The 27,444-nt window shown below is 48.9% G+C and overlaps 1 protein-coding gene across 2 annotated transcripts in view; it reads right to left on the bottom strand.

Annotated features, from left to right (window-relative positions):
• GAS7 (growth arrest specific 7) overlaps positions 1–27,444 on the bottom strand; it is an 82,619-nt gene that overhangs the window by 47,145 nt on the left and 8,030 nt on the right. The window contains exon 2 of one of the 2 annotated variants that reach the window (XM_077188317.1): positions 3,205–3,325. In XM_077188317.1, the coding sequence (XP_077044432.1) occupies positions 3,205–3,325 (121 nt within the window). Of the gene's footprint in view, positions 1–3,204; positions 3,329–27,444 lie in introns of both variants that reach the window. The other variant, XM_054645039.2, reaches the window with a different exon arrangement.

The following is a 27,444-nucleotide window of genomic DNA, read 5'->3' as shown; positions in this document are numbered from 1 at the left end:
TCCCAGGCAACTCTGTACTCCCACACTTCACTCCCAACAGAGCTTGGAAGGGTTAGCTGTCCTGGTTGCAACTGAAATGTGTTCTAGAGATGAAAATTGAAGTTGAAATTGAAATCTTCTGGCGATGACAGGCATTGCAAACAGCATTCTCCTGAATGGCAATTGATGCACTTCAAGCCTACTTCCACAACCCTGCCCACATCTTTGCTTTCTAAGGGCAGACATCCCCAATCTCTCAGCATTTACCCACAGGCTATGTTTTCCACATCTTCCATCACTTTTGCTACTCTCTTCTGGGCTTTATCCAGCTGACTCACATATTTCCTGAAGTGTAGAGTCCAAACAAGATAAAATATTCCAGCTGAGGCATTATAATTTCCTTGTAAAGTTGGAGGCTTACTTCATGCCTCACAGACAGCACTCCTATTTATACAATGGAAAATGCTGGCTGGTTTGTGCTAGCACAACACTGCTGGCTCTCACTCAACTTCAGATCCTCCAGAGCCCCAATGTCTTCATCTGTAAACTGTTCCATTGCCTGTCTTTGCCACTTAATTATTTCTGGTGAAATCTCTGATCCTAAATGCATCTTTACTGAACAGCATCCTCCTGTTCCAGGGTGATTGTGAATTCTGAGCCTGTTCTGTGCAGGAGAGAACACCGTGTTCCCTCCCAGCTCCAGTTAAAAGTTATTTTTTGAATAAGTGCTCTCAATGTCAACATGCCATTCATCACTGGAAATGCTGCCTAGAATGGATTCTCGGGCAGATCACTGCAGGATTCCCTTCAGCACAAACTCCCCCTGGACAAGGGACCATTGATGACCACGCTCTGAGGATGAACTGGCAAACGGTTTTGCAGCAGCTTATTGCAATTTAACTATGGTCCCTGCTTTGTTTTTCCCTTTAGTCAGCTTTCAAACTGTCTTTGTTGCTTTTAAGACCTGTTTTCCCATCAATGAAATGCCTTCCTTCACACAGGTCCCCTTCCCACAGACCCTGCCTGGATGCTGGGTAAATGTTTAGCCACAGTCCCATCCCACAAAAAGGCCCAAACCTCCCCTCACCAGAGCCTTTCAATGGTGGAAGTGGGTTTAGGATTAGTCTGGTGAAGAGATTCTCATCTGAACAGAACCTGAATAAGTGATCCCTGCAGCAAGGCTCAGAGCACAGGAACAAACCCCACTTCCACCCTCTCTCACACGCTGTTCTTCTGAGAACCACACGACACTGTAATGGTTGAGAGCACAACCACAGGTGGGCTGGGCACCCTCCTGAGAAAGACTGCATGGAAGTGACCTCTGGAAGTGTCCAGCCCAGCTACTCTGAGCAGGGTCACTGCAAACAGCAGATCAGCCACAGCCCTGGCCAGCCACTTTCTGAGATTTTCCAAGGACGGAGATTCCCCCGCCTCCCTGGTCAGCCTGTGCCAAAGTTATCCTCCCTTCCTAGACAGATCAGAAATCTCCTGACTTCTGGCCTGAGCTCTCAAGAAGGATATGGCAATTGGCCCTTGTTGTATTACTTGTAACTTTTCTGAGGGAAATACAAAACTGCCTGACATTATGGAGAAATTTAGTCCCAGTCCTGACCTTTCTGAGGCAGGGTCCCTGTGACAAGAGCTCTTATCACAAGAGAAACAGGCTCTGCCTCTTACTGCTTTTACCTGGCCTCAACCCAGTGAGTATGGGTCCATCCCAGTGATGGCTCAGAACTGAGTATAATCACCTCCTGCCCTGCATTTGAACTGCAGTGGGGATGAGGATCTAACTCCTGCTGCTCTCCCCAGCTGTGCAGGGAATGCTGCCCACCAGCCAGAGCAAACTGCTTGGAAATGGAGGCAGAGTTAAATGGAAATGCACTTTCTAGAGGGAGAGTCCTGTAAAATGTGTGTGCATCAAGCTCCAGTAAATAATGACTTGGCAAAGTCCTGGGCCAAAAGCTTCTGAAATAAAACACATCAGTCCCTGAACAGACCATGAAGTGCCCACTGCTCTCCTCTGTGAGATAAAGGAATGCCAGAGGTCACTCCTGACGGCTGCAACTTCCCTGTGAACAAGGCCAGCTCCCGCTGTCCTCTCCTTCACGTCACTCTGGCATTCTCTTTGCTGCAGAAATGTGGATTTGCTGGTCACAAGAGCCTGTTTTGCAATGCTGCTGTGAGCTCATGATGAGAAGAGCAGGTCGACACAGAGTCTGGGGTAAACTGGAGGTGGTACAAGTTTGACAGGTCTTGAGCAGGTGATAAGATCATGAGTTAAGTCTGCTTCTCAACATGACAGGGAACAGAAGACACAAATACAGACTGAAAGCTTTGTCTGTTACATGTGTTTTTTCTTTCCTTGTCTCCATGGGCAAGCTGAGTGTGACCTTCACTGTTTCTGTTTTCCCCAATGGTGCTTTAGTGATATCTGATGTTCTATCAAACTACTTTACATGTATATATAGACATAAATATCTCCAGGCAAAGGAAATAGGGAATGTGGTAAAATTGTTTCTTTAACAGTGTTTCAGATTCTAAAACATTTATGACAGGGGCATTTCTACTCTACATTCTCTGTCTTTTGTCAATGTTTCAGATGTCTTCTGATGATGAGAATTAAGATGACAGAGGATCATAATCTTCTTGTATTTTCTTTCAGGTATGGTGTCAGGATCATATTAATTACTCTGGATCTGCAGCTACTTTTGTTATCAAAATCAACTATCAAGATGATTTCCTGAAACAGATCTGTGCTGATATGATGAAATATGTACTGGAAAGCTGTGCCAGTCACATTCTCTGAAAAATCCCTTTGCCCAGGCTTCTTCTCCTGGGAAGCTGAGAAGCCTCAGAGAAAAAGGAAAACAATTCTTATCTCATTTGCTTCTCCTGTGTTTTGCTCACATGTGGAATGTGTTTGGAGATTGTTTAGCCACAGGTGATTGTTCCATTGGATTCTGCTGTGAGTTGTTTTCACTCTTTGGCCAGTCAGGGCCAAGCTGTGTTGGGACTCTGGAGAGAGTCACGAGTTTTCATTATTATCTTTTTAGCATTATGTAAGTATCCTTGGTGTATTCTTTAGTATGGTTTAGTATACCATTCTTTAATATAATATAGTATGATAAAATAATAAATTAGCCTTCTGAGAACATGGAGTCAGATTCATCATTCCTTCCTTTGTCGGGGGGAACCCAAATCCAGTAGAAAGCTACCCCCACTTACCATTTGTGAAGGTGTTCACGTAGTACCTGCGCCCCTGGGGAGACATGTAGCTCTGCCAGCCTGGGGGAAGGTGCCCGTTCACGGTGTCTTCTCCTGGCTGAGGAGTTGCCTTTCGGGGTTTCTGCTGAGGAAAGAACAAAAACAAAACAAAACAAACCTATTAAGTCAATATCCAGATAATGTAAAGTCTAACCAGACGCACAGCTGGAAGGAAATGATTTGGTTTGGCATTATACAGTTCCCAATATACTCAAAGAATTTCAGTCCATTTCTCCCTTCATCTGTGCTAGCTTCATCCAGAACAGGAAGCAGCATTGCCCTGGAGAAATCACGCTTTGGGATAGAAATGAACCCCTCTGTATTTAATGTCCCAAGAGGATGTGGAGCTGTCCAAGAAAATGACTCTGGTTGAGCAGAAAAATACAAAGCATGAAATGATGAAATGTCTGAGAAAGAGAGGCAGGCATCTGGCCCTCCTTTACCTTCCCATGGATACACCAGTGGGTCAAAGCACTGGAGGTGCTGTCACAATTTATTTTACAGGGGCACCATCACCTGAACCACAAACCCAGACCCTCTCCCAGTAACTCCACTGGATGGCACAGAGTACTGGAGCAAATCCTGGGACAGCTCCTCCACCATGGCATTATTGGTCCCCTGTTACTGTTTGCAAAAGCACTGAAGAAAATTAAACTGTGCAGTGGGGGAGTGTAGCAGCTCCACAAGGATACAGCAGCAGGTTGGTTCCCTCATGTTCCCTTCACAGATATCTGGCCTTGAAAACAGCAAAGATACTCCAGACTATCTCTGCTGTGCATGAGAACCTCACAAAGAGGAATGTGGGGTAATCCAGCCCTGGGTTCTGTTTCAGAAGATCCAGGTTTCACACATTTTTGCTGCACTCTCGCTGTTTCTGTACCTAACGCCTTCTTTCCTTTCAGGAACTGAAGTCCCTCCATTCCCACTGCCCCTTTTCCTTAATTTGATCCTACAGTGATTCCCTGTGCCAAGCAGGTCACCATTAAGCTCAGATCACTTTAGGGGTCCATGGTGTTCTTCCACTTTGCACAGTCAGCACCAGAGCCCTGCAAGGACAGGTGTTAGCAGTTTGCTCAAGGGAAGCTCTGAGTTGCCCCAAGATCCTCTCAGTCACATTTTCAGAGTGCTTCATGTGTCTCTGCTGGACTGCAGGAAAAGCAGAGCTCTTTCACAGGTGAGCGCCATGGCTGTATGCTTAAACAAAGGCTATGCCAAGAGACAGATGGCGATGGTATACAGTGAAAAATCAGCAAATGTTGGATGGAAACAGTATAAAAAGCTAAGTTAACCCGGTGTTTCAGCTGCAGTCCCTGCCAAAACGTGCATCATTTCAAAAAGCATACAAGCATTATGTTTTGCAGTTGCTAATTCTGTTTTTTGGTAAATAATATTTCTACCTTTGCTTCTGATTTTGCCGATCAAGAAGGGCTGTGAGCACAGAAGTCTCTATCAATGACAGACAAGAGAGAATCTCAGCACTGCCAAATGCTGAAGTTCTTGCAAACAATGGGGAAACAGTTTGCTTTCATGTGCATGCATTGTGGTTTAGCTTCAGCCAGCAACTCAGCATTACACAGCCACCCACTCCCTGCCTCCCACCCCTGGGACAGGGAGGAGCACCAGAAAAAAAAGTAAAATTCGTGAGAGGAGAACAGTTTAATCACTGAAATGAAGTAAAAGATAATGATAATAATAACGATAATGATGATAATAACAAAGAAACAGGAGGAAACAAAAAGAGAGAGGATTAAAACCCAAGCAAGACAAGTGCTGCACAGTGCAATTGAACAGCCATACCCATAGCCATGAGCAGCATCCAGCCCCTCCTAGCCAATCCCCCAGTTCTGTGGTGTGGAATATCCTTTTGGACAGCCCTGGCCCTGCTCCCTCCTGGCTCCTTCTGCAGCTCCCTGCTGGCACAGCACAGGACACTGAGTCCTCCATTTAGGGTTAGCATTGCTGAGCACCAACTAAAACATCAGGGTGTTATCAACATCATCATCATTATTATTATTATTATTATTATTATTATTATTATTATTATTATTATTATTATTGTATAATTATAATTATTCTCACACTCAATCCAAACTCAGCACTGTGCCAACTGCTAGGAAGAAAACCAACTGCACCTCAGCTGAAATCAAGACAGCATGGAGCAAGTGTGGATCTCTTCCTTTTGTTTTAGACAGGAATTCGACTCAGCTCACTGTCAGGCAGGACTCATCCCCCCATGGAGGCTGCAGAGGAAAATCCACTGAATGCTGGGACCACTCCTGTGGTAGAGCCCCTCAATGGTCCCAGAGCAATCCCCTCCCAACAACACTTGGACTCCAACTCCTACAGCAGCTTTAGGGGGAAAGAGGAACTGAAAATGCCATTGGGGAGGAAGAGAAGAAGAAATAAAACGTGACTTCATACAGGTTTCCTCACAGAATCACCAACTGGTTTGGATTGGAAGGGACCTTAAAGATCATCTCATTCATCTCCCCTGCCATGGGCAGGGACACCTTCCACTGTCCCAGTCTCCAAGCCCTGTCCAACCTGGTCTGGGACACTTCCAGGGATCCAGGGGCAGCCACAACTTCCCTGTGCCAGGGCCTCACCACCCCCACAGTAAAGAATTTCTTCTTAATGTCTTAATCTCCACCTACCCTCTCTCAGTTTGAAGCCGTTCCCCCTTGCCATACCACTCCAAGCCCCATTCTCCTCAGGCAGGAGCCCAGGATGCTCTGGCACAGATAGTGTGGGATGTTGAGATCTGGGATAGATGCACATGGGCCTGGGCATGTTTAGGCACACTCAGCAAGCCATCCTTTCAGAAATGAGACTTCCAGAGAGGCCATCGTGGGTAGCACATTGTCCCTTTTCTGCCAGAACAGGAGATCTGAGGAAAAGGAGAGATTTTCTTGCTCTGTTTTTCTCAGCAGACACAGCCCTGTTCCAGCCAGGCCATCTGCAGCCCCTTCTTTCACCAGCACAGCCAAACCAGGACCATGTTTGCACACCTCTGTGGGAGAAGTTCTGGTTACTGTGGCATGTGGTGACAGCAATCCTGCTGCTGGGACACAGCAAGGACAGGGCCATGGGACTGCACAGGCAACTGGCAGACTGTTCCAGGAGGCCAGCTCCACATCTGGCACAGCTCCACATCTGGCAGAGCAGCCACAGACTGGCTCCAGAGCTCTCCCAAGGCCAGCTCCCACCAGGGCACCCCTGCTCCCAGCCACATGGACAGTGCTGAGAGGTACCCCTGTGTAGATGCACCTCTTCCTTAGATCAGCAACACTGGACTGTTACTTTGATTTCTTGTTCCTGTTTTAGGGGAATTTTTGCCAGGATAATTTCTGAGAACAGTAAATCACAAGAGATGATGTCTGCATGGAGAGGAGAGGTGTCAGCAGAGAGCATTGCAAGCCAGCAAAGAGAGAGCAGCAGGCAGGGACTGGAAGCTGAAGAAAAGCTCAGCTTGAAAAGAATCTGCCAATCATGAGGATAAGTATCAAGGCTTACCAGGGAGCTGTGCACTTCTTGTGGTTCCTCCATCAAGATTAAGTGCCTCTTTCTAGAAGTTCTTCTGTATTCCAGTAAAGAGAAAAGGCCAGGAGCCTGACACCCCTGTCCCAGCTCAGGCTGGGTGGGCTTGCAGTCCCTTCTGCTTTCTAAACCTTCCAGCTCCCACAGAGCCTTTGAGCTCAGAAGTGTTCAGGCCACTCCCCTCACTGTCACTGCTGGAAGTGTCACCAGCTGCTGTCACCATGGTGGTGGACAGGCAGATCTGGACCCAGAAAGGATGTCTGCAACACACACGCTCGAGGAAACAGGAAACCTGAACAATGCGAGCAGCGAACGTGTGACCCCAGTGAAATCCTCCTCCATCTGTACTGGATGGCTGGAAAAGGGATCAAAGTGTCTGACAAAACATCAGAATCCAACAGCACAAGCACTTCTCTCCCAGGAGATTTCCTAGGATCAGAATTTTGTGTAGCAGGGGAATATACAAAAGCCAGCCACCCAACAGGTCTGTTCTATGTGACAAGGGATGGTTTTTGTCTGCTGCCTGCAGGAACACAGGGATGGAATTCTCCTGATAAATGCACAGCAGAGAGGAAACAGAAATGAGCAGCTATTGCAGGAAGGGCACTTGTGCTCTTCAGCACCAAAGAGAGATGAGAGAGAGAGGGATAGCAAAGGCAAGCACATGGAATAACAACAGATCTGTGGGTTTAACTCCCCTAATCCAGGAGAGCAGCACTGACAAGAGACAGAAGGATTTGCTGTTTAGCTCAGAGCACACAAACCTGACCATTCCCTGTGCTTCTTTCCCTGCATCCATGGGCACTGGGCAGGGATGCCAAGAAGGGGACAACCTGTGTGTGGGCCACAGAGCCACCCCAGAGGGCCACAACCCTGACCAGGAAATGCTGTTTAATGTGTGCTGCTGTACACTGATGGCCTGGAAACATGTCTGAAGAGAAGGACAGCTGGGTCAGACATCCTGGGTGCTTCACATGGAGAAGAGCAGAGCCAGGGGAAGAGCTCTGGCACTTTCTGTCTGGCTGGGCCAGCTCAGAACAGGGCAGCAGGGAGGTGCTGAGTGCCTCTCCCCTTCCACCTCTTCTGACTTTCTGACTGGTCTTTTTTTCTTTTCTTTCCTGGTCTTCCTGATCAAGTTAGCAGAAGCACAACCCATTCTGTTCCTCTGGAAAAGCCCTTGGCATTGTGATTCTGTTCCAGTGGTGGAAAAAAGCCAAAGGGAGTTTTATGCAGCAAAGTGGGGTAACAGGGAGTAACACCCATCAGTTCAATCCATGATGACTTGACCCTGAGGCAAGTTCTGCCTTGCTCAATAGAGGAAAATGACTTCCCATTTTCAAACTGCAGGAAATCCCCATTCTCCTTCAAAGAGGGATCCTAGGGAGGAAACATCTGTGTGTTGACAAGCCTGAGCTCCCTGAAGATGTATGGGCTTGCACAGTGCTCCAGCACAGCTCAGACCAGGGGCAATTCCCAACACATAACCCCAGGGAAAGGAAAGCAAAACAATCCCAAAACCACAAGTTCAGGCCTTGAGCAACCTGATCTAACTCTGAACAAGGGGCCGGACCAGAGACCTCCAAAAGCCCCTTCCAATTTAAATTCTTCTGTAATTTTATGATCCTATTTCAGCAGAGCATGCAAATGAAGAGGAGCCTCTGGCTGTGGGACAGGGCTGGAGGGCAGCATCAGCACCCACCTGCTGCTGCCACAGTCACACCTGCAGACCCAGCAGCACAAGGAAAGCCACAGAGCCCAAACAAGCAGTGCTGGAGGATCACTGGTGACAGAAAAATGGGCAAACCATGGAGGGGAAACTCCCTGCAAGGAGCAATGCAAGGACACAGCATGAATGAAGGAATGAATGAATCTGCCCCAGAGCAGCCCCTGTGCTGCGGGGAACAGCTTGTTCTGCACTGACAACACTGAGCTTATCTTTCTGTCTGACTGCAGTTCGTGTGATCACTGAGCTTTCAAAGGGTGTGTGTCAGTCCTGGTGCAGAAAAGGCAGAACCACAGGATCACAGAATGATTTGGGCTGGAAAGGACCTCAAGGCTCATCTCATTCCAACCCCCATGCCACGGGCAGGACACTTTCCACTAGCCCAGGCTGCTCCAATCCCTGTTCAACCCAGCCTTGGACACTTCCAGGGATGGGACAGCCACAGCTCCTCTGGGCAACCTGTGCCAGGCTGCCACCCTCAGAGTGAAGAATTTCTTCCTAAAAGCTCATCAAAACCTGGTCTCTGTCACTCCAAAGTCCCTCTCTAGCTGTCCTGGAACCCCTTTAGGTGCAGGAGGGTGCTGTATGGTGCAGTTAAAGAAGAGGGGTCTGTGTTTGGCTTCAGCTGATGCCTGTCCCAGCCTGTACCCTGGCTCAGGAGAAGGCCTGGGGCACCCCCAAACCCCTCAGCCCAACCCACAGCCTCTCTGTGCCTCGCACTTTGAGTCATTCTGCATTTTGTTCATTTTTATGCAATCTTTCTTGCTCAACATTTGGTTTCCATGGAGTCACATACACTGTGTGAAACAGACTTATATATAGAAAGTGGAACGGGTCATATGATCAGTCCTGGTTGTCATGGCAACCAGCACAGCTCCCCTCGGGCTCAATAGGATGGCACATTCCGCTGGGGACAAGTCACCCTCCCTGGGTGGCCCTGCCCTGCAGCCCTGCTGTGCCATTCCTCTGCTCTGGGCACCAGCCTCCTGTGCCACCAGCCCTCGTGCCCCCTTCCTGTGCTGAGTTGGAGCATCTCAGAATGCTGAGGCTGAAGCTGTGTGCTGAACTGTGCCCAGCACATACCCACATTCCACTTTAGCTGGGCAGCCTGCATTTCTCCCAGTTTTAAAAACCTCCTTGTGCCAATAAGCTTCCCCTGTGCCATGGCACTCTGCTTCACTCCTTCTTCTTCCTGAACAACTCCTGCACCTCCCTGCAGCTGCTGTCTCCTTGGATGCCATCTCTGTTTCCTTGGATGCCATCTCTGTTTCCTTGGATGCCATCTCTGCCACCTTCCCAGCAGCTGATGGTGGCTGTGACCAGGAGGACAGGGTGGCCAGCTCTGCCATATCTCTGCACTCCTCTGTCTGGTTTGGCTCTGGAACACAGTGTGCATGCTTCCCACCCAGCTCTGCCTGGTCCCCAGCCAGACCCACAGCTGCCAAAAGCCTCCCTTGTCACCCACCCAGGTCCCTGGCTGTGGCACAGGCATGTGCCCAGCACTTTGCTGCAATGAAATGCACATGAAAATCACTGTGTTAGCAGAGAAGGAGCCTTCTGGGAGTAGGGTATTTTTCTCCATCAGTACCATAAATGAGGGAGAAACAAGCTGTTTCTGAAGGTACATGACCCAGGGAGATGGAGTGGGTGATGTTTTCTGCCTCAGTGCTGTGTGAGAGACCAAAATGTGTGGGAAGAGAAATCCTCTGACCTGTGAATCCCATCCTGACCCCTTCAAAATAGGCGCTGTCAAACCAGAAGGGAAACAATCTGAGTAACTGCAGTGCAGCTCAGCCCTCTCCCTTCCTTCCCAACATGTGCCTGGTGCACAGAGCCATGTGCCAGACTGGGAGAGGTCCCAGCAGGAGCTGCAGCTGAGCCTGGCCCCGTGCTGGGTGATGTGGGACTCCTGGCACCAGGGCTGCTCCAGATCCTGCCACAGACGATGCTCACTCCCTGGCAGAGCAGCAGCTCTGGGAGTGCCTGGCTATAGCAGTCGCTGGGGTTTGGCTGAGGAGGGAAGCTGGGCAGGTGTAAGAAGTAGGAAGCATAAAAAAGATGGCAGGATTGAGATTGAGTGTGGAGAAAGAGCATTGGGAACAGAGCCCTGATTTGAAGAGGGTGGTTAGCAAAGAGACAACAAAAAGCTTTTGATAGCAGGGATCTGGGGAGTGGTAAGTGAGCAGGAGGGTGAGAGCAGCCTGCAAAGGACAGCCCAGCTGCCAGCCTGCTCTGCCTCTTGCTCTGCCTGAGCTCTGCTCCCTCTCCTGGGCTCCTTTCTCTGGGGGTGACAGCATTCAGCACTTCATGACAAGGGTGCAGAGATCTGGCACTGAAAGAGCAACCAAGAAGGGGGAAATGAAGCACCACCCTCTCACCAGGTGCCAAAGAGCATGGACAGCCAGATGGGAGTAGTGTCTGCTCTGAGAAAGCCCATCTAGAACACAGTGACCACAATGCATCCACAGAAGAATCACCCCCAGGAAAACACACAGCTGTTTTTCCCTTCTGTGCTAACAGAGAAGTCACTGAATGGACAAATCTGTCCAGTTCCCTTCGAGCAGCCCCTCTCCTGTATCCAGCTGAGCCATGCATGGCCAGGTGATGGCCAGACTGACACTGGACAGGAAAAATGCTGTGGGTGGCCACACTGAGCAGCCACAAGGATGCAGCTTCTACAGCACAGCCCTGGAAGGCCAATGAGGGGTCCTGTAGACAAACTGCTGCATTATCAGGAAAAATTTCTTCACCAAAAGGGTGGCAAGGCATTAGGAGAGGCTGTCAAGGCAAGTTGTAGAATCACTGTCCCTGGAAGTGCTCAGACAATGAGGAGGTGTGGTGTTCAGGGACATGGTTCAGTGCTGGGTTAATGGGGGACTTGATGATCTCAAAGGACTTTTTCATCCTTAGGGGATCTGTGATTCTGTGGAGGGCCCAGCTCCACACACAACAGAGCAGAGAGGAACAGGAACAGAACACAGAGGGACAATGATGGGAGCTGAGATAATCTAATCTCACAAACACAGCACTCTGTGCAGTCACCTCTGTGGTGAGAGCCATCAGGGCCTTGGTCTGGGGTGAAAATCAGCCCAGTGAGTCACAGGAAAGGTCCTCTAGACCACTGAGGGACAGAGGGACGCAGGGAAAGAGGTGTTACACAAGGCAAGAGATGATGAGGGGTAGGTGGTTAGAGGAAGAAAACGAGGGTGAGGGAAGGGATGAAGCCAGTGAAGGGTAAGAGAATTCAAGGAGCCAGTTCAATAGGCAGCTGGTGATGACATTTGTCTGTCCATACAGACTGTCCTGTGTAAGAAACAGGTACTGAAGAGAAAAGGGGCAGATCTTGGCATCAACACGTGGCCTTGGACACCCCTGTGGGAAGTCAGCACATGAACCACCCAGAAGTGACAAGTCCAGTGAAAGGATGCCAGAAGGACTGGGCTGATACCTCTCACCCATTCCCAAGCATATCTGTGACCAGCTGACCCCTGAAACATGGAGCAAACCCTCCCAGCAGCCAGCTCCCCTGCAGGAGTCATGGAGTTTTCTGAATTAGCTGTAGTCCTTTTCCTTCTTCCCCAAAAGAATTGCAGAAGTTAGCACTCTCCCATTCCTCTGTTTTCCTTTCAGCACCAATGTTTCTTGCTGTTCAGAGAGTTAACATCTGGAATCTCATTTGCTAACCAGCACAGTGGGTGTGGGCTCTGGAGGTCTAGGCATGGTTCATCTGCCAGGACATAGCCAGCACACTGAGTGCCCTGCTCTGCTGCTCTTCTGCCATCAGAAAATGAAGCCATGCTCTCTCCCTGCCACAATGTCTCAAAAGACCAGGATGTGGCCAGCTGGGACAAAGCTGATTTCTCAAGAGATTCCAGAGCTGCCATGAGCACAGTTCCATGTTTCTCTGCAAAAGCTCTGCATGCTGTTGTGCAAACTCAGCCCACTCTGATGTGACAGAGTTTGACATGAGGTACTTGAGTCACAGCCCCATTTCCTCAGTGGGATGGAGACCCAGAGCTCTGCCACAGGCTGTCAGGAGCTGCCTCTCCTGGACACCAAGGCTTCCCCAAGCAGGAGTTATCACACCATGGCTTGGTAGTGTAGGAATGGGCAGAAGAAGGTGAAAGACTGAGGGTGAGGCACATGCCAGCCCTTCAAGAGCCCTGGTGTAGTAAACCCCATAGATTTAGGAAAAGCACCATGGAGAATATGAACAATAGGAATGCTGAAACAGCAAAAGAAAATTCCTGTTTCCCTGTCCTCCGCCCTCAACCTATCTCTGTAACCCTATAAGGCAATGTCATGTTAACCCCTTACCATTGGTCAAGCTTGGATCCTTTCCAGCCCTATAAAAGAAGCATACTGTACCCCATTAGGGGAGAAAGAAGAAGAGCAGAGACCCTTCACGGACCTCCCCAAATAAAGCCATCTCCGTGGAACAGCCTGTGCCTTCTCCTTCTCCTCTCTCTCCGTCTGCTGCAGCCTCCAGCCCAGGGCACCACTACCTAGCAAGCAGAGCTGAAATCCTGAGAGCTTGCAATCACTATAGAGCTGATAATCACCATGCTTGCTGGATGGCAGCCCAGCGGCGTTGGCATGAGCGAGCTTCGGGCACCCGGTCCCTGCCCAGGGACTGAGCTCCTGAGCCCTACTGCTCTGCTTTATGATAAGGCCAAATCAGAGAGGTTATTACCCTGGGCTGGATGATCACTGTGCCAGGGCAGCCCAGGAGCAGCAGGAGCCTCCTGCCTCCTTTGGAACCCGCAGTGCTCCAGGGGGAGCTGAGCTGGGATCTGCAGGCTGTGCTGGGAGTGGGGAATCGCCAAAGCCCCTGGCAAGGGGACACTGAGCCTTCCCCTGGCCAAGGGCTCAGGGCCCTGCAGGGCTGAGCAGGGGCTGTTTGGTCACCCAGGGACTCTGCGGGAGCCAGAGAACAGCAGGAGAGCCTGGACTCAACCACTGCAATGGGAACGTGGATTGTAAGGCTGTAAAAGCCCAGGGATTCCTTTGTTCAAGGTCTCTCCCCAGGGCTGTCTCTAGCACTGTACCAGTCAATTATTAAGTGATTTTCTTCCCAGAACTGGATGCCTGAGACTCTAATAAGGGAAACCTGGAGCAGAGAAGTTTTTTTACAAGGCTCACCCTTCTCAGGAGGGATGTGCCACTCTGTCTCTGACACCAGCATCTGGTATGAGGCAGAGCACCAGGGCCAAGTACTCTGAAGGGCTGTGTTGTTCTGGGCATCCAGGGACAACAGGGCCATTGTTGAGCAAACCTTGTACTGTCAGAGTCACCCCCAGGAGCACAGAGAGTCACAAGCCCAGAGCAAGCCAGCTGCAGCATTACTGCTTGTCTCCAGTTTGAAATGGCCTGCTGTGGGGACAAATCCCTCCCTGAGGGGCTGCAGAGTGTGGCACACCAGCTGGATGGTCGGAGGCAAGGGAGGCAGCCAGGGAGCTGGGGGCATGCTGCCTGCTCCAGGTGCTCTGCCCTGCAAGGGTGACTGGAAGCAGTGGAAAAAAGAAACTCCCCACAGACTTAAATTGGCTGTCTGACCCCCCTCCCTGGGCTGTGGCATGAAAAAGGGGGGTAGAAAAGTCACCCTCAGCAGGCTTGAGGGCAAACAAAGAGCTGGGCAGCACGGCTGCCTTCTGGAATTCTTGTGCCTGTGAGTGCAGCTGGGCTTGGAGGAATGGAACATCTGGGAATAAAGCCAAATGTTTTAATGTGGGGCCTCCAGCCTGTGCACTGCAGGAAGCTCAGCCTGGCTGAGTGCTCTCTGTACCTGTGCTGCAATCCTCCTGCAGCATCCTCTGCAACCCCAGCAGCTGGATGCAATTCCAAACAATGCAATTCCAGCATCCTCTCTCCCGTCTGTGCCAGGGCATCCCTTCATGGGCTTCATTTCTCACACATCACTGGGGTTTTAACAAGCCACATTCTACTGCTGGCTTCTGCAGTTTCCCAGACACAATAAAATCACTTGACAACAACTAATAATTAGTGTCCTTTCAGGAAGGAAGGGATTCTCCCTTAAAATAGAGACTCCCTCCCACATGCACACACAAGTATGCAGAGCAGAGCTAAGGCACAGCAACCTCAAACCTTGCTGCAGTCATCAGCCAAAACCATGTATTTACAGAAACACTCTGGAGCAAGTAATCCACCTATAAGTTGGAAAAGCAAGCAAAAGCATCATAGGTAAGTTTCTGGAGATCTTGTCAGATCTCTTGTCAGATCTCTAGAGCTAGTGTATTCTTCTCATGAGAAGTTAATAAAAGGACATTCTGAGAGTGCTCAAAGAATAATCCCTATTAGTTAGTCTGTATTTATCATGGAATCACAGAATGCTTTGGGTTGGAAGAGACATCAAAGCTCATCCCACACCACCTTACTGCCATGAGCAGGGACACTTTCCACCAGACCAGACTGCTCCAAGCCCTGCCCAACCTGGCCTTGGACACTTCCAGGGACAGGGCATTAATTTATTTAACTACTTTTAAAAAGACTCTAACTAATCTTCTCTCTTTTAGCAAGAATGTTGGACAACGTGCCTGAGAACCTTATGTTTAATGATCCACATTTCTGATAATTTTATTATAATTACTATCTAAAACCCCATGAAATTAAAACAAAATTGCAATAGTTAGCTCAGATTCTGTTCCTGGCCCCAGGCCATGAGCAATCTTTTGGCATATCATAGCTACACTTTCCTCTACTTTAAAATGAATTTGCTTCCTCCTGTTGCTGTGGTTGGGCAGTTCCCTACCTTACCACCTTTTCAAGCAGCAACCTTTCACTTACAAACACCCTCAATTCTTCTTGAATGGTGTTTCCCTGCAGAGGAAATCTGTTCCCTGGATTAAATGGCCCTCCATGACCAAAACTTTGGGAACCTCAGATGCAGAGAAAGCAGTGAAATGGCCAAGACACAAAGTGCTGCCAGATGCACATTCCTGCGCCCTCCCTTGTAATCTCTCTCAGGCGTGGGGGATGTGGCTGTTGTGCCTGTAACCCCGCAGCACAATGCACTCACACACACACACCACCTCCAGTTTTTCATCTCTGCTGCTGCTACAAATGTTAATAAACCAGCAAACAAACAAACAACAAAATAAAGGGCGGGAGGGAGGCCATTCTGCCCCCTTGGCACGCCTGAACGAGGCTGCAGGAGCCCCCGCGCGGGGCCGTGGCTCACCCTGCCCAGACAGACAGACAGACGAGCAGCCAGGCAGACAAACAGGCAGCTCTGAGAGCAGGGCCATGTGGCCATGGCTGCTGGCAGGACAGGGTGGCACAGGAAGGCCAAGGGACTCTGGGGGCAGAGTGCTTGGTGCCCCTCTCAGCTGGGACGCAGGCTCCTGCCAGGCTCAGCAGGCAGGGACAGCCCCCTGACACCAATCCCTGCATCTGCAGCACTTCCAGGGGCCCCTTCTCTGAGGATGCCAATGTGGGGCTGCCTCTGTGCCCTGACAGCAGACTGAGATGCCCCTCAGGAAAATCTCCTTCTCCACCAGGCTCAGCCACGCTGGGGCCTGCTCAGGCAGGAGCTCAGCTATCTCTGCCTGCCTGCCCCAGTCCCGTCCCACAGCAAGGCAGCCACATCAGAGCTGTGTGCTGGGCTGAGACCAAGGCCAGCCTGTGTGGGACATCCAGGTAAAGCAGCACCCTGGAGAAGCCCCAGGTGGGCAGAGCAGCAGAGGGTCTCTCTCCAGGCTCTGCAGGAGCTGCCTGCTCCCCTCTTCCCTGTGCTCCTGGGAAGAACTGAGCTGGGCCTCATCGATCCAGCAGCACCAGCAGCTGCTGCCCCTTCTCCAGCACTCCTGGTTCTGCTCCCTCTGGCCTTTCTGATTGGGAGGAGGACACAAGCAGAGGGCACCTGTGTGTTTCTCCCACATGCAGCCTTCCCAGGGCTGTAATGTGAGCAGACATTTCACCAGACCAGGCAATGAACTGAATGCCTCTCACCTCTGGCTGAAATTAAAGGCTTTGTTCACGTTTACCTTCTAATTAGTGGCCTACCTCTGAGGTAAAAAAAACCTGTTTCTTGTCCTCACAGCTGCTGCTCCTGGCCCTCTCACACACTGAAGGGAGTTTAGATCTCCTTTGCCTGGTTTGGCTCTTTTTAATGAAACTCCATTCATCTGAGAAGACGAATATCCAGGTCACCACATCTGTGCAGTGAAATTTATTCAGTGCTGGTCCATGTAACCATATGTGTTATAGAATAACACTGAAGGCAGCACACTGCCAGCGGTGGGGAGGACTGCAGAGATGAGGGATGGAAAAGGCAAACCTCAAGGAAAGAGCTGAGAGACAGCAGTGGCAGCTGAGCAGGAGACCTGCTGCTGGCACAGGATCAACTGCACATGGGTCAGATGCATGCAGAAAACAGAAAAAATGGAGCAGGCAGAAACACCCAGGAAATATCAATTCAATATTCAGCTTAGAAAAAGTGCAAATAGGAGCAAACAGCCCTGAAAAAAGCCACCAGGGGGAAATCCCTGGAAACAGTTATTGATGGATTTTAATTTGCTCTGTGCAGTAACTGAGCATCCTCAGAAGAGCACAATGAGTGTCACTGGGTCCCCTCCACCCCCTCTCTTTTCCCAGCCAGTCTCCTAACTCACTGGATAAAGATGATGAATGAACTGGCCATTTTAAAACTGCCTGGCACCTCAATCCCTGTGACTATCCTGCCAGGAGGATGCATTCCCAACGTGGCCCAGACACTGCTGCATAGACCAGACTCATCAAACCACACTCTCAAAGCAGATAAAGAAAATCTATTGGTTTGACTGCTGTACACCTAGCAAGTTAATCTTGTTTATGGGATTGGGGATTTCAGTATCTGTCTCTTCCTCCTATGTCCATTACAGCACATAATTACCTGTTACTGCATCAGTGAATTTGAATAATTGTAATATAGAAACATCAGAAGTCACTGGGACTGGGAAGCCTTTGTGCTTGGTGCTAGGCATGTAAGAGAAGGAACCTTTTAGACTGCTTTTAAATTAAAAAAAGCTGCCAGTTATTCCTATGACAAGTAGAGAAGTGTAGGCGCAGAAGTAGATAAAATCAGCAGAGAAACATTAACAAGCAACAGGAAATAGTTTATAAATGTGTATTAAGAGGAAGGCCAAGTAAAAGAACCAGTGGAAGCTCAGCATGAGCTGAGGAGAGCTACCCATGAATGACCATGTTCAGGATATTCAACAAAATGTCATTTGTTAATAAAGTCCTCCACCATCCAGTTAATACCAGCTACAAAGATTTCAGCCTGCAATAGGGAAAGAATAACTTGCAGAACCCTGAGATTGATAGAATTTTGAAGAACTGGCTCATAATCTCAGAGCATTTGCTAATTTTCTCTGAGAATCCATGGAGAATCTAGTCCAAAAGAGAGTAAGAACTGGAGATCTAGGAAAAAATGACCTGAACAGAAAGAGAAAAAAGTAGTTTAACACAGGGCAGGAATAATGAATAAAAGGGGACTGTCTTGGATATGTCACCAATCTGCCAAAAAGAAAAAGGGTGGCTTTATTTTCCCATCCCTCACAGGAGAAAAATGAATTTAACCTGCAGAAGGGAAGGTTCAAGATGGAGGTGGTATCAAAGCCACAGTAAAGGTTGAATTTCTTTAAAAAATACCAAATAACTCTTTATAAGAAATGATGTAGGTATTATTCAGCCTTTCTGAAGCAAAGCTGTGAGCCTGTGACTGGAGTATAAGGTAGACATGTGTGTCCTCAGCAGCTGTTCCCAAAGATTACACCATGCTGCCATTCCACTGGGACATGGCTTGGAATGGACACGTTTGATATGAAAATAGAAACATTATTTAAATATGACATCATGCATTAAAAAGAAAATAAAACTTAATAGAAATAATCTCATGATCTAATAAGAAAATGCTGCTTAGGAAAGATCAACAGAGCTGAAAGTTAAGGATTGGGGTGGGGATGGTGCAATCTTTCTGATGGCATTCACATTGAAACCTTTAATAATACCAGCACAGCAAAGGTGCTGTCTGGCCACCCTGCACTACCTGGACACCATCACCTTCAAGAGGCATAAAGAAATCATTCCTAGCCTACAAACCCTCTCCACATGAACCTCTGCAAGCTTTTGCATGTGAATTACAGTAGTATTTGCAGCTGAGGTATTTTGAAACTGCAAAAAAAAGATTAAACCTAGGAAAAACAAGAAAGTTCTGTTGAGTCTGCCAATTATATTCCACTACTTTAGATGGGATTTTTAAGTCCATGGGGTTTTTAAGTAATATGCTTTTCTGAAAAAGGTAGAATTCAATTTTTTAATCTACACTTAACATAAAAATAAATGGCCATAAATTTCCAGATCACAAGCTGCTATCCTTGAAGAGCATGAAAACGCCAGTACTGCAGCACAGCCTCTGGTACAGCTAATCCAGGAGCCATGGAAACACTCTTTGGATATTACCCAGAGCCCCAAGCTCCTGCAGGGTCCCTTCTGGCAGCAGCTTGTCCTGCTCAGGGCATCTCCCTGTTTGTGCTACTTCCCTTCTGAGACTTCCAGTGAAGTCCTGGGGAACCTCTCTGTGCCACCTGTGGTGCTGCACCCAGCTGCCTGAATGCTTGTGCTGGGCTCAGGCACATGCAAGCTGGGGGAAAAAAAACCAAACAAACTTATTGGTTTTTTTGGGAAAATTTAATTCAAACCCAAGAGCTGCTTTCTGGGCTGTAAAAATCATATTTGCACCTTCCTGCTCTGCTGCAGCAGCCTTGTTTGTGGAGGAGGGAATGGGGAGGCTGAGCACAGCCCTGCATTCGCAGGCAGGTCCCACCTCCTGGACACCAAACCCTGGCCTCATGCCCGGGCAAGAAGCAGGAGGATGCAGAACAGATGCTGAATTCAAACTCCAGATTGATAACAACACCCTCAGGCTCCTGCTCTCTGACTTAGCAAGAGAAGAACAGCTTGGCAAGACACGAAAACTACATCTCAGTTTGGTTCCTTGTGGGGATTGCCATCCAGCCTGTTTGAGCACATCCACAGGCAGAGCTGCTCCATCCTCCCGCCTCCAGCCAGCACTGCAGCCTCAGCTGAGCAGGTGCTCACAGCTCTCTGGTCACCAGGGAGAAAAAGAACCCAGCTCCTTCATCCTGGACATCTGAAAAAGCACTGGGAGAGTCTGGCCTCAGGAGTTTCTCTGCCTCAGCTGGCTGTAAAAATCAGAGTGTTCTGTCTTTCTGAAATAAGGATGAACTTGTTCTTGTCTGCCGGACTAAGAAGTTCCTGGCCCAAAGCTTCTCACCTGTCCATGCTGGAACACAACAGCACAAACAATCCTTGGATCTTAGGAGAAACCTGCCATGCCCCTGGACAACCTGTGCTGGCACTTGTGGTGGCTCCCTGGGGCAGCAGGATGGTCACAGCACACACAGCAGCCCCTAAGGAAGCACGTGGTGCTTGATTCCATGCAGGGAAGAAGAAACTGCAGCCATGTCCATCAGTTTCTGCCCCTGAGCTGCTCACCTGGCACAGGAGGTTGGTTAATCCTCCTCTCCTGGAGACACCAGTGACACCAAACACACTCAGCTCCCAGCAGGCAGGGAGGAGCCCTTGCTCACCCCATCCTAGGAGTTTTCCACTGGTGTGACCGTGTTCACAGGGGTCCCAGGATGAGGGAAGAGATGGGGATCTGACCCCATGTTTCAGAAGGCTTGATTTATTATTTTATGATATATATTGTATTAAAACTATACTAAAAGAATAGAAGAAAGGATTTCATCAGAAGGCTGGCTGAGAATAGAAAAAGAAAGGATGATAACAAAAGCTTGTGTGTTGGACAGAGAGTCCGAGCCAGCTGGGGTGTGATTGGCCATTAATTAGAAACAACCCCATGAGCCCAATCCCAGATGCACCTGTTGCATTCCACAGCAGCAGATAACCATTGGTTACATTTTGTTCCTGAGGCCTCTCAGCTTCTCGAGAAGAAAAACCCTAGAGAAAGGATTTTTCATAAAAGATGTCAGTGACACACTGGTGAGCTCTGGGCAGCTCCTGCCAGGCATAAACCAACCCCAATCCCCTCTGGAGAAATCAGCATCACCTGCACAGCAGGGCTGGACTCCTGTGTCAGGAGGTGGAGAGCACCTGTTGGAGCAGCCCTGTCAGTGCCCAGGCTCTGGTGCCATCTGTGCCACCTTCCCACCCGTGGGCTCCAGCTGCTCCAGCCCCCACCCAGGGCAGCACAGGACACATTCAGCATTCCTGGGGAGCACCCAGGGCAGCACAGGACACATTCAGCATTCCTGGAGAGCACCCAGGGCAGCACAGGACACATTCAGCATTCCTGGAGACCAGGCTGCTGCAGCCACAGGGAAACAGGGCGGGCACTGGCTGCCAGCAGGGTCCCTCTGCCCACCCTCAGTGTCCACTCTGGACAAGTCCTGGTGCTCGGTGGCCTCAGGAGTTCACACCCCAGGAAAACACCAGCCCTGAGAGCTGCCCCAGAGCACGGGGGAGGCTCAAGAGGCCTTCCTGGGGCTGCTGCTGGGTGCAGATGGCGTTAAGGAGGCACGAGAGGGTTGAAGGGGAGCCCAGAGCGCTGCCATGTCTTCAGCTGCCCAAACATCCTTCTCACAACTCCAAATACTTCTGTGCCTGCTGCTGAATTGGAACAAAGCTTCCCAGCAGGCCTGGATGTGCAGGATGGCTGTGCCTGTGCACACCTGCAGCCCCCAAAAAGCAGAGTCTGCCTCCCCCACCCTCAGTGGCCCTTCAGAGCAGTGCAGGGCTGCTCCTGCTGCAGCACCTCCGGGCTGCTCATTGCACGTTCCTGTAACTGACTGCATCAAGGGGAAGAAGTTGGTAGGATTACAGGAGGAATGTTTTTGGGTGAATTTTGCACAGCTGCAGGATCTCACCATGTGAAGAAAAATGCTACCTGTTTTATTTGAGGGAAATCTGAGAGGTTATCTTGGTTTTGGCCTCCCTCTAGGAGTTGTCTTGCGTACTTAAATGTATTGAGTCTAATGCCTAATTAATCCCACTCTGCTACACTATGGCAGCACACTTCTGTGTACTATATTATTATAATAATATAGAGAACTGAAACTGTGCTGTAACTCGTGGTTGTTGTTCCCCTGGCTGGGCTCCTGCAGAGGGAACCTCTGGAGCTGAAGGATATTTTCTCAGCACGCTCTGAACAAAAGTTGTAAATGTAACATTTCATGATCTCCACTGAAAGAGAAAAGTCTTTAGACAGGAAACAGGGCTGAGATCAAAATTAGTGTTACAGGAATAGCTTTCAGATCTGGCCTGCTCTTTTCTGGGGTGGTAAATTTAACTCCTTCTGCTGAAGATGTTGCCTCACTACTGCTGGAGCTGCAGCCAAGCAGAGAGAGGGGGAAAATGAACAATAATGAAGAATTTATAAATTTATAAATGCATCCATTTTATTTAGTTATAAATAAATTTCTCGCCTTAAGAAGAAACTGTGGTAGTTGTCAAGTAAGGCAACATCATAAATAAAAGAAAAAGCTTACAAGAGAGGAAAAAATTGTGTCCTACATTGTGATGAACAGTAATTCAATTGTACTTAGGAATATTCTGATAAGGCAGCTGAGGTAATTTTATGTTATGTGATAAAGAGGGACAATTGCTGCTCTCCACAGAGCAGAATGAGACATCCTAGATGTACAGGCTATCAAAAGCCAAGCTGTGACCTTATTTATTAAAATTAGTAAATAAATTAGTAAAAAAAAAATCTATAAAATTAGTAAAGTGAAAAATTATTTTGAAGGATTTTAGCTGCACTGCATCTCAAACCATAAGAAGCTGGTGTGCCACCCAAACAGAGAGACAATGACAAACCATGGCCTAAATCCAGCCTGGTGGCAGAACCCCCATGGCAGCTGTGTGATAGTGCCAGTGCTGCATTTCTGTGGGGTTACAGGTGTGCACCCCAAGCAGGTACCACCCAGAGGTGCTGCAAGGAGCAGCCCCACGACCCCCCTGGCAGAGAGCACAGCTCAGCAGCCACAATCATTGCTGCTTCAAGTGAAACACTGATGGCTCACGTTGATTTTGACTCTTCCCAAGGAGGGGTGTGCCCCAGAGGGTGAAGGTGCAGGGTGGTTGAAGTGGGACTCCTCAGAGCTAAGAAAAGAGCAGAAGACTTTACGAGGCTCTCTCTTGGTGGTGAGGAGCACACATCCCATCCCTGCACAGGAAGGGATGTGCAGGTCACATCAGCCTCCCCAGAACATTTCCCTGCCGTGGGGAAGGGAGGAGTAAAAGGTTCCCAAGCTCACTTTCCTCTAACCACAGGCAAACATTGGATGCTCCAGCACCGAAAGCAAAAGCAAATTCCCTACCACAGAAGTGAATGTTGGGATTTGCTCACTCCAGGGCCTGACTCTGGGCTGGAAACAGGCTGTAGCTTCTGAGTGGCTCTTCAGAGGCTGCCAGGGCACAGCTCTGACCCCAGCCAGGGCACTGGAGCTCCTGCTACAGGAGGCAGCAGGAGGGAGGAGAGGGCTCAGCCCTGCAGCTCTACCACCACTGCATACAGCAGGGACACATACCCAGAGCACTAATCAGTGCTAGCACAGGGGCTACAGCCATTCCTGCTCATGTGTTTCTGATTCTAAAATCACAAAAGAGACATTTCCAGAGACTCACATCTTGCCCAGCAAAAAGCTGCTTCGTTCAGTGCAGCCAGCTGTATCCAAAATCACTGTGCAAGCTTAGAAGACTGTGATATAAAGACCTGAGCATCACTGGGTGGACATCTGTGATCAAGATCTCTGACCTAACTGAGTAAAAACATGCAGCCAGAGTTGAAGCATTCAGCATTCTCAGCTCCTTCCCCCTTTCACAAGCTACTTAAGGCTGGTGGTCTCCATCTGCAGGTTCCCTGTCCCCACTGTGGGGCTCCAATGTGGCCAGCACACCTCCTCTCCTCCTCCAGCAGAGTCCCACCTCTGAGCTGGGACAGTCCCACCTCCAAACGGACAAGATTCCCTAGGAGGGTATCAGAGACAAGCTGGGAGATGCCCTGTTCCATGAGCAGGCACACAGAGCACTGGCCAAGGGACCACAACGTGCTGGGAACACTGATTTGCACCAGCAGAATCTCCTCCCCAGCACTGCCAGCGAGCTGCACAGCAGAATTTGCCACAGTCCCACCCCTGAGATGAATTATGTTGCTGGCCCATGATTATGTTTCTGGCAAGCACTGAGGGAAAGCTTTGTCCCTCATTGAAGATTCATATTCAGCCTTAGTAAATGGTGCTGGTCAAGAGCAGAGCAGGGAGCTGGGCTGAGGAGTCCCCCAAAGCCTGGGGCAGTGCAGCTCAGAGGAACTGTGCACACTGACTCAGGTTCATTCCAAAATTATTGTCCAAAAGATGATTTCAACCTGATTTCTTTTTGGAAATACCTGAAGTTCTCGTCTTCATTCTGTAGCAGACTGAGGCTATTCCCAGTGTTCATTGGTCTCAGTTATCACTGATCATCAGCAGTCTGCAGTGCAATGAGACAAGGCATAGGCTCTCTTCTAAATCTTGCTATTGAGAGTGATTACTTGGCCTTGGGTAATGAATTAGTCCTATTATACAGCAGCTGGCACAGGAGAAGCTAATCTGCTGCTCAGGCAGCTCATTACATGGGCAGGGCTGGAAGTGCTCAGCTGTGTGCTGCACACACAGCCCTCAGCAGCATTTTTAAACTGAATTCTGCACACAGTTCTTCAGGACTACAAAACAAACTCCGGCTATCAAACCAGTTTCTGTCTGTTCCTTTCTGAGTTAAGCATTTGCTCACTCCTTGGAAGTACAATTCCTCTTCTGTGCAAATTCTACGTGGCACCTTGCCATATCTGTTTCAAACCCAAACTCTGTTAATTCTTCATTCTCTGTCAGCCCTTGCAAACTCTGTCACTCCTCATCTCCATTTTTCTCCTCCAAACTCCTCTGTACCAATTATTCCATCCACCCCACTACCAAAAGCTTGCCAGCTCTGCCTCTTCTATGACCAAACTTCACTTCTGTAGCAACTGGAACTGCTCCTGTACTGCACCAGATTGTCACTGCAGGTCTGGCTTTGTGGTTTTGTGGAAATGGCTCAAGGAGGAGCATTTCAGCACACTGCAACTGCAGGGTTTCATTTGGAAACACGAGCAAAGGGCTAAATAAGTGAATTAGAAAGGATCAGGAAGACAAAGCAGATCCAGGCAGCCAATTTAAAAGAATGTTCTGAAAGTGCTTATGGATGACCACAGTCAAACTAAGCAGAATGACAGAATAAATTCAATAGCAATGTTGTAGCCATGAGCTCTGTGTGGTACTCTTGGGAGTGGTGATATCTGCTGTCAGACCAACTATCACAGGTGTGCTTGTGAAAGCATAAACTCCTTTCTATGAAGACTTCCAGGAAAAAAGAAGCAGACAAGGAGTGAAAAAACTACTAAACAAAATAAAAAACAGATAAGCCAGAAGGCAAAGAGCAGAAGTAAAAGGAGTCTCCCTCAAACCAAAGGTGAGCCACAAAGGTCTGGTTATGTGTCTGAGGAGTGATGATGCCAGTCACTCCTCAGACAATTCAGGAAAGTGAGAAATAGCTTGTAAATATATTCAGGTTATACATCATTGTTTACATGAGCTCTGGTAACTTTTCAAAGAACAGGCAGCAACACAGCAAACAAACCACACTGGGAATAAATGCAAAGTATTACATATGGAGGTAATAACTGAAATCCTGTTGCACTTTTCACGTCCCAAACAATGTCAAGCTCAGAGATCCTTGTTCCTTGCCTCAGACTTCCACAAAAGCTGGTCTTTCAGCAGCCCAGGGAGCTGCTCCATGTTAACCCCTTCCATGCTCCCCATTCCACTGCTTCATTTTCCTCAAGCAGTCTCAGAGCTGCTTGGCCTGTCCCTGGTGAAAGGGCTGTGAGGGGTGAACAGGAGCCACAGGCAGGGCTGAGCTGCCTGGGAGGACACTGCAGGTGCAGTAAATAATGACATTTAACCCTGAGCTAGCAGATTTAAAGGAAGTTTTTACTGTGATTCCAAGTAAAACATAGGGGCAAGTTTGGGAAGATCAAATGAACGGTTTGAGATTCTTATTTTTGTGCCTCTCATCCCTCCCCACTCTCATACCTTTCTCCTTTTTATCCACTGCTGGACTTGCTGAGAGTGAGAGGGCATTTTAAAGATGAAAATTCAGTACTTGTGGGATAGCCTGATTATTCCAGGCTTCATTTCCAGCCCAGAGGAGCTCCTGCTTTCTCTGTCTGTGATGAGCTAGAGCCTTGCAGCTCGCCCCTGCTTTGGCAACATTGATCCTCTGCAGCTTTCACATCTGCTGTGTCCCTCCTTTGCTGAAAATCATGGAATATCTCCTCAGAGCACTCTGTGGAACATCACACACCTTCCTTACAGACCCTGGTCTGATCCATTTTACAATACAAAACCCCTGGTCTTTCCAAGACTTATTACTTCTAATTTCCTGTCACCGAGGGCTTTTTCCACAATGCCAAGAGAGGCAAAGAACTGATGGATATGGGCACACGAAGTGATAGCCTGCAAAGGAGTTAAAGATTTTGTTCCTGGAGACTGTGGCAGCAGAGGCCATTCCAAGTGCCACAGAGCTGGGAAAGCCCTGAGAGATCTGTGCAGTAAACAAACCCAGGGCTCAAACAAACACTGGAAGACCACGGCGCTTTTGCTGCCAGCATCACAGTGGGAATATCTGTGGCTCAAGAACAGCCTGCACAGTCTGCTCTTACCAACCACGAAGGTAGGAGAAATGCCAGGCAGGTCTCAAAGAAAGGTTTTCAACCTTTGCATCTGCACCTGTTGAGGAGCTCAAAGATTAGTGACCAAAGTCATCTGTCAGTCAGCCTAAATTAACTCCACAGTGCCTCATGCTGCTGGCTGAGCACTGAGGGGACTGCTCACAAATGCTGACAAAAGTGGATGTTAAAAGATGCTGGCCTGTTCTGCTGCCAGATATACTCTACAAAATGCAGAGTGGCAGCTCCTGAGTAACCCATGGCACCCCTTTCTGGAATGTGCCAGCAAAAAAGCAAACCACAGATGTACTAGGCTAGTACAAAAGCTATTTTGATAGCGTGATGTGGAAAACTGGATTACTAGTACAAGCAAAAAGCTTTCTGGGCTATTCCATATGCCTGTACAAGGACTGCTCCCCAGGGCAGTCACCACAGCAGGTACTGGGAACCCACAGCAGGGAGGGAGTCTGGGGAGAATGCACAGCCTGCTCTCCCTCTCAATCACAAGTGCACTTCTGCAGCTAGGGCAGGTATGCAGGGGGCTCTGCCATGCCTAACCCTGTGCTACAGACTCAGCCTGCTCACCTGCTCTGCAGGTACAGGGCAATTCTGTAAACAGCCCTGCCTCATACCAGCCCTGCACAGCAGCTCCTCTCAACAGCTGCTGCTTTACACAGTGGAGTGGCATAAAAAATCCCAAATACGCTAAAGCACACTTCACTTTTTCAAGACAAACACTAGTTGAAGCACAAACTTGGAAAACAGTGGCTGAGCAAACTGTTGGCCCTGGTTTCACACTGTTCTGCATACTCAAGGGCTCATACCAATAAAATGGAGTGTGACAGGTAATGAAATATGGCAAATGATGCTTTGAAGTGACATGAACTAGTGAGAGGGTGCAAAGCAGAGTGTGGGGACCACCAATTCCATTATGCTGCTCTCAGGCTCCCTCTGTCCCTGTCTGCAGAGGCAGAGCTGTGCAGGCTCCTGGAAAGGAGCACACAGGGAGCAGCCACTGCACCCAAGCCCCAGCTTTTGGGAGGCTTCAGCAAACCTGCCTTGCACAGGGAGCAAGGCACAGCCCAGAAGTGCTGGATGCTGAGAAGGCTGCCCAGAATCAGTGCTCCCTGGGGGTGTAAGAAATCAGAGACAGAAA

This window comes from Agelaius phoeniceus, chromosome 19, assembly GCF_051311805.1.
Source record: "Agelaius phoeniceus isolate bAgePho1 chromosome 19, bAgePho1.hap1, whole genome shotgun sequence".
In the NCBI taxonomy this organism is placed as follows: Eukaryota; Metazoa; Chordata; class Aves; order Passeriformes; family Icteridae; genus Agelaius; species Agelaius phoeniceus.
Note: the sequence above shows the minus strand (reverse complement) of the source record. Positions and strands in the feature narration are given on the sequence as shown.